Source organism: Camellia sinensis, chromosome 4, assembly GCF_055761805.1.
Source record: "Camellia sinensis isolate YWXY chromosome 4, ASM5576180v1, whole genome shotgun sequence".
Classification (NCBI taxonomy): Eukaryota; Viridiplantae; Streptophyta; class Magnoliopsida; order Ericales; family Theaceae; genus Camellia; species Camellia sinensis.
The window spans coordinates 74,629,708-74,639,590 of NC_138964.1; the positions used below are offsets into that span (position 1 = coordinate 74,629,708).

Consider the following 9,883-nt stretch of genomic DNA (forward strand, 5'->3'; position numbering starts at 1 on the left):
ATCAAATTTGAAAATTTATAACCGTCTCATTATTTGTTAAACATAAGACCAACGATAAATGTGGGTTAGACTTGACCATGTAGGATTCGTTATATTTTACTTTAAAATTGTTTATTTTTGCAACATTTTGTCAAAGAAAAAATTAAGCTAATTCATAATAGTAGTATTTTTATTTTTCAAAAAATAAGCATGTTTTATAGATTAAAAGAAAATGTTTAAAACTCAAAAAAAAAAAAATTATAATTTGTTTTACAATGTGAGATGATATATATTAATTTTTAATTTGTTACATACTCAATTGTGTAAAGTTATCTCTCTTGTCACATCGTTGTGAGTAAATTTAAGAATCAAATTGTGGATCTCTAGCACTATTCAAATTAAAATATTACATTTTTTTAAAGATAAATGAGATAAAATGAAAATATAATTATAACTTAATTTTTTCAAAGTTAATATATACGAAAAATCTTATAAAATAAATTATTTAAAGAGTATTGCTATTTAGGCTAAAAAAAATTAGATCCAGTTTCTAAATCCAATGATATGTTAAAAAGATAATTAATTAATAATTAAATATTCTATAATCATTAATTAATAATCTTTTTAATATATTACTGATTCTAAAAAATGAACCAAAAAATTAAACTTCTATATATCATTTTTCTTATTTAACTTAACTCAACAAGACTGTGACAGACCGACATATCCGAACGTATAATGATCAAATTCGGATTTTGAGTCATCCATTGAATGTAAATTGATTACCATCCCATGTTAAAAAATCACCCACCATTGCAGCCACTGAGGGGTGTTTTAGGAAGTATATTTATTTATTTATTTATTTATTTATTTTGTGACTTATTTTTGTTTATGATGAATGTTTTGTAAAAAATTTCTAAAAGCTTTACATTTTTAGATTCAGTCACGAATCCGGAAATTATAATTTTTTAAAAACATTTTAAAAAATTCAGAAAAAATAAAAATAAGTTAAAATAAGTTTTATTTTTTTATATTTATTTTCGTCTTTAATATTTTTTTAAAAATCTTCAAATAAATATATATACTTTTTTAATTGGTCTCGATATGACGGATTGAAAAAAATAAAAATTTTAACATAATTTAAATGGTAAATTATAAATACACTTCTTCAGTTTACTTAAAATACGAATTGCCCCTGTGGTTTGAAAAATTATAAATATTTCATTGTCATAATTTTTTATTTAACAGAATTAATTGAAAAATTAAAATTTCTAACTATTCACATATACAATAATAAAATTATTTGAATTATTATTGAAATAAAATTTTAACATTATTAAAAAATATTAATTAACTTGATGATTTATTAATAAAAAGACCTATTTGTTATGTAATTAAAAATCTTAGAAGGCATAATGTAATTTCTAGAATCACAGAAAATAATTTGTAATTTAAATAAACCGTAGGGGGTGTGTTTGTAATTTACCCTAATTCAAAAAACAAATCATTAAAAAAAAAAATCAATAAAAGAAGTTATGGCTGTGTTTGGTAAAACTCTCAAATCATAATTTCACCACACCATTTTGCACCCTTCGTTTAGATAGAGTTTTGAAAATGTGATTTCACTACGCATTTCAAAACATTTTTTTTTTTTCACGTTTTGCATATCTCTCTCTTTCGTCTTCTCCATTTTAAAAAGTAAGGGCGTTTTTAAATTTTGTGTCTACCTAATCATCCTACCGGATGTCCCCCGGACGTTCGGCCGGTTGACTGGAACAGTGTAACGTCCCTTTTTTTTTTTTTTTTTTTTTTTGCAATTGCCAATCGCCACTTGTTGTTTGAAAAAAAAAAATATATATATATATATATATATTTATTTTTGATACTTTTTAAATATATAATTTATTTTTTTAACACCAAAATGACAACTTATTTTTTCGAATTGAATGTTAAACAAAGTTTGGTTATAAGTTTTGAATATAATTTGCAATAGAGTTTTGAGTTGTGCAGTTGGTTATGAGTTATAATCTTTTGATTTAATTTCTAAAAATTCTTTTCAAAACTCATAACTAAATAAATTTTCTCAATTTATATGTCACATCAAAAATTCAAAACTCAATTTAAAATTCAATTAAAAAATATTTTCAAAACTCATAATAAAACAATTTTTTTTTCTTTTCAAATTATAATTTTAAAACTCACAAACTCAAAATACAAGTATATTCTCAAATCATAATTTTAAACCTCAATCAAACACAATTTATATTTTTCTTTGCTGCCAAAATGGGTCATACGCCTCGTTTTATAAATTATCACATTATTTGGTGTGCTTAGTTTGAGTTTTTTGGATTTAGTTTTTTTTAAATTAATTTGTTTGGTTTTCGTGTTTTTTTGTTTTTAGTGAATATTTTTTAAATTTTAAACATTTTTTTTTATTTTTTTGGATGTACCTTACTTAAATGTATCTAAAAAGTAAAAAAATTGTGAAAAAATATTTTAAAAAATTAATAAATACATAAAAATATAAAAAATGTACTGAAGTCTTGTATTTTTTTATATTTTTGGTATTTAGTGAATTTTTAAAAGATTTTTTTATAATTTTTTTTACTTTTTAAGTTTATTTATGTTAAGTGTGTCTAAAAAGTAAAAAAATTATTTAAAATATTTAAAAAATTCAGTAAAAACAAAAAAAAAACACAAAAAATAAAAAACTTAAATTTTCTGAAAAGTATTTTTTGTAAAATGGAAACAAAGAAGGTGATTTTTTTTTATTTTTTATTCTTTTACGTATTTAAAAAAAAATTAAAAATTATTAAAATAACTTATTTACGAGGATTGCCTTCTTGCCTCGATTGCTATACATAGACAACCCCTCTAACCCAAATCCACCCTCACCACCCTCTCTCTCTCTCTCTCTCTCTCTCCCCCCAACCCCCGCCGCCCTCAACCTCTCTTTCCTTCTCCAAAACCTCCCTGGCTCTTTCTCTCTCCCCACAACAATGGCCGAAACAGGTGCCCGTAACGCTTTCTCGGGAAAGAAGCGAGCTGGCTCGGACGATGTCGACCGCGACGATTACATGGTGGTGTCGAAAAAGGCAATCGTAACGATGCCACCATCGTCGTGGGAAGACCCAGAAACGGCTCTAGCCAATGCGCGCCACGAGTTCGGAGAGCACGGCGGCGTTAACATGTCGATCGAAGCCTCAGCCACATTCACCGTGATGGAGCCGGAGACCATGCGGCGTATGTTCTCCGGCGAACTCGGTCCAGATCGCGACTTCTTCATCTACAGCCGCCACTTCAATCCGACGGTTCTCAACCTTGCACGCCAGATGGCGGCTCTGGAGGGCACCGAAGCCGCCTACTGCACCTCCAGCGGCATGTCCGCCGTATCGTCGGTGCTGTTGCAACTCTGCAGTAGCGGCGGACACGTGGTGGCTTCTCGGACACTGTACGGTGGGACCCACGCACTTCTCACCCATTTCCTCCCACGCGCTTGCAACATAACGACGACGTTTGTGGACCTGAGGGACTTGGAAATGGTTAAGGAAGCCATCGTTCAAGGAAAGACCAAGGTGTTGTACTTCGAGGCCATGTCTAATCCTACGCTGACTGTGGCTAACGTGCCGGAGCTGTGTAGGATAGCGCACGATAAGGGGGTTATGGTAGTTGTGGATAATACCTTCTCTCCGATGGTTCTGTCTCCGGCTCGACTCGGTGCCGATGTCGTCGTTCACAGCATCTCTAAGTTCATTAGTGGTGGGGCCGACATCATTGCAGGTACGTTTGTCTCGACGTTTATTCGCCGTACACGTGTTGTGACATCTAGGTGCATACCTGTCCAAACGAATCACATCCTCTTCTTAACCTCTCTACTTATTGGATCATTGGATCTATTTTTTAAGCTAAATTTTGATAATTTTAATTATTTATATTTTAAAATTTATTGAGATTATTATACTTATAAAAAATTAAATTGATCGGATATCAAAAAATATGTATTCAGAAAGCTATTTATTAAATTTTTTTAAAAAATAATTTTTAATTCGATGATACAAATACATAATTTCTAATATTCGATCAATTTAATTTTTTATAAATATAATATACATAATAAATTTTAAAATATAAATCATTTGAACCATCAAAATTGTGTTTAAAAACAGACCCAATAACCTAATGAGTAGGAAACCAAAGACAAAGGATAAGGCGAGGATCCTGATTTGTCCAAACGTACCTTTGATACTTGATTGTCCTCAATTTTTACACATCTTTTTCATTTGAGTTAATGCGATGGTAATACTATAATATTATTTTTGATATTTATCTACTCTCTCTATCTATATTCCTATTATTATTAAGTGGTGGTTTCAATTGGTATAGTAAAATCTTATTATTAAATATAAATTAACATTTAAATTGTGTTTTATTGTTGCATAAATGTGCATCGAGAAAGTGTAATATATGATGGTTACGGTCTTTAAGTAGGAGAAATAATTAGTTAGAGAAAGGGTGCATAATATATATATATATTTTTTTTTTGGCATCTTTCCCTTTCTAAATAGATCATTTATCATGGAATCATCATAAAAAAATAATAAATAATGAGATTTTTAAAAAAAAAATTATATATGGCATTTATTTGGGAAAAAAAAATCGTGTTTAATTATGAAATAGAGAGATAATCCAGATATAAGGTTTAATTTTCATTTTATGTTACGCTTAAAATATAGATTTTATGAAGACATTAACAATATAGATTTTACTCTTAACTAGGTTTGTATAGATTATGCCAATTGTAGAAGACATTAACAATACAGATTTTATGAGAGGTGAGAGACTTTCTTATTCATTCGATTTATTTTAAGAGGGAGGATTGTATGAAATTTATGTTCTTAACAGGTTTGATTTATTTTGAGAGAGGGGTGCGAATTGTGTGCTTTTTTTTTCTTTTTTTTTGAGTGTTGACCCGCAATATATTTACATTAAATAATTTTGAATGTTAATAATTATGTCTTTGGAATAGCAAAAAGATGTTTTATTTCTATTTTTTTTTTATAAAAATCAAAAATTCAAAAAATTAGATTTAAGGTTTTGAAGCACATAGTGCCCCTAAGATGAAAAATCACTTTGCTATAATATATATTATAGATTTAGATTGGAGTGTCGATGCATATAAAACTATTAAACATCGAGAAAAAAAAAAATTTCTTTGAAAAATGTGAATTGATTTCTATATTGTAGTGATAAAAAAATTTAAATTTAAAAATTGATTAATTTTTTTTTTCAAAATGTTAAATTTAAATTTTTAAATGTTTTAATTAATTTTCTTTTTCAAATGTATAGATGAAGGTATAATAAATTTTTTAAAAAATAATTTAATAAAAACTATCCAATAATTTTTTTAATTATTTAAAAAATAATTTTTTAAAAAAAAATAGTATAATGATTTTAAGTTTTATTAAGTTCTTTGCATGAAAAATTTTATTTTTCATAATATATACAGATAAGTACAAGACATCATATGTAATGTTAGGAATACTAAATTTTTTACTAAATAAATGATAAAATACCTCACAGGTGGGATTTACATTTTTGTCGATCTTATATTTATATAAGACATTTGATCATTTATATGATAAAAAATTTGAGAGTTATAACAATTTTTTTATTTAACGATGGGTTAGTCCATGACTACATGGCTTTGCTTCTCCACAAATGTCTCTTTGTTACTGGCCAACCATACCACCTTCCTTTTTGACACCTAAACACTATCTGTTCTTTGGCTAATCCCGTTCCACCAAGGATCTTTTAGAGTGTTTTTTTTTTAAATTTTTTTTTAAAGTGGTGTATTGTGTAATTAAAATTTAATATTAAAAAATTAATGTAACTTATCATTAAATCTTAACCACACAATGCACCACTCTAAAAAATTTTTGAAAAAAAAAATTCTAAAAGATACTTACTCAATCCGTTCTATTTTGTAGTGGTGTACTCATCCAATCATAAGGGAGATAAATGATCATTAATGTTACATGTAACTAATGAGAAGAGAAAGGGAAATTCTACTGTATATACTTTTTGAGAAGGGTGAATGATATGTCTCTTTAATAATGTTATTTTCTTATTTAGTAATGATTAAATTTTTTTTTAGTAATAACAATAATTTTCATATCATTAATAGAACTTAGTGATGATTAATTTTTTTATTAATAATAATAATTTTGATACCATTAATAGAGCCTTTGATTATAATTCATGCTGTGTTTGATTTTAATTTTTTTTTTCTCATAAATATGACTGAAATTATAGAATTATGTCAATTTTTATTTTTATTTTATTTTATTTTTTTAATTGTAAAGGTGGCTGGTACACACCTTTTCATAGTATTTCCCTAGAAGTAAACAATGGCATAGTTTGGGAAGTTAGTTTTGGTGGGTTAGGGGCTAAAATAGCCACAAAAAATAAAATAGACTATTTTAGTCACAAAAAGTAAAATATCAAATCCAACCCATAATCATTACACTCCTCTCTCACAAAAAAAGTAAAAAAAGTTAAAAAGGCAAAAAGTTCTTTCCAAACCAGGCTTTTTAGCCTCAGGCTAAAATAGCCAAAAAGTCAAAAAACCAAAAAGACAACCCCCTTCCCAAACGGAGGCAATATGTGTTAGGATTTGGGTCTGCAAGATAATTTATGAAGATGATAAATTTTTTTTTTTTTTTTTCCAAAATCTTATATTCTCTATCCTCATTAATAATTACATTAAATTATTTTAAGATTTTAAATCACATAATATATAACTTCATTTCATTAATATTTGTTAGTTATATAAATAAAAATAATAGGAAAATTTACCCATAAGTCCTAGTTTTTGAAACGTTGAACCATTTAGTCCTAAAAGTTTTCTTATGCTCCATTTAGTCCCATTTTTACATCAACTTGATGTGAATGATGTAAATGATCTGATGTTTCATTCTATAATTTCAAAATTTATTGAAATCTGATGAACATTAGATATTTTTCATCCTATATTTTCAAACATTATTGAAATTTGATCAACATTAGATGTTTGAAATCCAATGTTTGTAACATGACTCTAATGTTATTAACATTGTATCTGATGTTATTAACATTGTAATGGGACCTTTCCGTCTATAACAAAACTTTTAGGACTAAACAGTGCATAAGTTATTAATTTGGGATTTATTGGTGCATCCCCCAAAATAATAATATGGTCATTTCTTTTTCACTAAAATATATATTTACGCTTGTTTATCCATGTATTTTCATACTATTTATATTAGTTTTGATTTATTTTATTAAAAAGAAGGTTAGCATAATTATATTAAAACTGTGGAATTATTTGCATTTTCTGCAAATCTCAAGAGAAGTCAGTGTAATTTATCCTTATATTAAAAATAAAAAATAAATAAATAAAAACAACAACAACAACAACATTGTTGGGTTTTAATAAAAAATAAAAAATTAGAGTATTTTAATTGATCGTAATAATGTCTTCCTCTTATAGTGCGGTGATTGGTGAGCAGAGCAACCATTAATCTCTGCTGTGGAAATAATAGAGAGAAATGGTAGAGTAAAGCTAAAGACTAAAGGTGTTTTAGTCACGTGATAAATCTATGCAAGTAGGAATGTGATAAGATCACATAATGGATGATGGAAGTGATAAAAGAGTAGAGTAGAGTAGTTGTATGTATGAGATACGCATATTCTTAGAATCATGTCCAAACAGCCATTATTATATAATTAGAAATAAAATGATATTTTTATAGAACATTTGTAAGAACCATAAAATAAAATTACCATAATCATGGGGTGATGACACGTATTTTTTGTAATTTCAAAACATATTGATGAAGCATCACTTTATATAAGAAATACCAAATGTTAAGTATATACATCTGTTCCAAACCCTTTCCGAGTAGAGACTAAACTGAGTGTATTTTTGTTAGCCGATATTTTCTTTTAAAATGATATAATTTTATTTTCATTTATTTATTTATTGAACATAAAACATTAATGAATTAATATGTTAAGTTACCGTAAACTCGAATCACAAACCTCCCTTTGAAAGCTTAAATAATTCCAGTCAAATTCATAAATTTCATTTTATTTTTACTTTTTGAATTTATATGGCACTAGACATTTTAGTAGAGGAAAAAGTATTAAGGGGCCAAAATCTATGTCAAAAAAATGGCTCAGAATGTAAATGAAGGGTAGAGATTTCAATGGTCTATTGTAGCATCTATGTTTAGTTTTTTTTTTTTTGGTCAAATGGTAGAACGGTAATTACAAGTATGAAAAATCAATATTTATTAGGCTCTATTTCTTTCGACGTAAAATATTTTACACAAAATGATTATGTTTTTGTTTTTCGACATTTGGTTGACACTTAAAATAAAAATATTTTATTATCTAAAAGAGAAATTTTGATTCAATAAAATGTCATTTTTGACTTTTTAGTGAGTTAAAATACTTATTTAAAAAGGTTAAATGTGTTAAAAAGGTAGTGAGTGAGTCAATTTTATAAAAAAAAATTACGAAATTTTAAAAGTAAGTCAATTTCTAGAAAATGTTGCAAAAATATTTTTCTTAAAAAATATTTTTACCAACTTTTTGTGCAAGTAAACAACGAAAAATAAGTAAAATATTTTAATTCAAACCGAACGTAGCCTTGGTAAATTTCTAAATAAAAAATCGGAGGATTGTAGTATTACCATTGTTAGAAAGTGTAGGCTATAACAACTATAACAACAACAAAAATGATAAATGGACAGGTGCTATATGTGGGCCAGCAAGCCTTGTGAACTCAATGATGGACCTGCATCAAGGGGCCCTAATGCTACTAGGCCCAACCATGAATGCCAAGGTAGCCTTTGAACTATCAGAAAGAATTCCTCACCTGGGCTTGAGAATGAAAGAGCATTCCCACAGGGCCTTGAATTACTCAAAGAGAATGAAGAGAATGGGAGTCAAAGTCATCTACCCGGGGCTAGAGGAACACCCAGATCACAATCTGTTGAAGTCAATGGCAAACAAAGAGTACGGGTACGGTGGACTACTATGCGTGGACATGGAAACAGAGGAAAGGGCAAACAGGTTGATGAACAACTTGCAAAACATAACACAGTTTGGGTTCATGGCAGTGAGCTTGGGGTATCATGAGACACTTATGTCGTGCTCGGGTAGCAGCACAAGCAGCGAAATGAATGCCCAAGAGAAGGCGATGGCGGGGATTTCGCCTGGTTTGGTTAGGATGTCAATAGGGTATAGCGGGACTATGGAGCAGAGATGGAACCAGTTTGAGAAGGCACTCTCCAGAATGAATGACTCAACCTTATTCCCTAAGAATTGAAAGAAAGCTACTGCTGCTTTTTAATTAATGTATTTGTATTGTATTCTCAGTCTTTTTTTATGCTATGCCTTGTCTCATCCGCCAAACTTTTCATGTAAATAAAAATGCTTACTATTGTATGCCGTGCTTGTTAATTATGGAATAGTGCTTATTGGATAGTATTAGCTTGCTTGTTTTTGATTATTCAGAAACACTTTTCAAAAAAATTTACTTTCATATTTTTCATTTTTTTTTATTGAATTGTTTTAATATTTTAAACAAATTTTTTTTTTTAAATTTTTAGACACCTAAGATAATTACAAACAAAAAGTATAATTTTTGTGAAAAAAATCTTTTAAAAATTTACTAAAATACCACAAATATAAAAAATACGATAATTCAATATATTTTTCGTATTTATTAATTTTTTAAAATATTTTTTCACAATTTTTTTACTTTTTAGATAAATCTAAGTATAAGGTGCATCTAAAAAAATAAACATAAAAAAGTCTAAAATTTTAAAAATATTTACTAAAAATAAAAAAACACAAA

General features: G+C 27.6%; 1 protein-coding gene across 1 annotated transcript; it reads left to right on the forward strand.

Annotated features, from left to right (window-relative positions):
* The first annotated feature begins 2,827 nt into the window (after nucleotides 1–2,827).
* Nucleotides 2,828–9,471, forward strand: LOC114292050 (methionine gamma-lyase). Its single transcript, XM_028235957.2, has 2 exons — nucleotides 2,828–3,759; nucleotides 8,775–9,471. Exons 1-2 carry the CDS (start codon nucleotides 2,979–2,981, stop codon nucleotides 9,350–9,352), a joined length of 1,359 nt encoding a protein of 452 aa, XP_028091758.2. The 5' UTR covers nucleotides 2,828–2,978; the 3' UTR covers nucleotides 9,353–9,471.
* The last annotated feature ends 412 nt before the right edge of the window (nucleotides 9,472–9,883 follow it).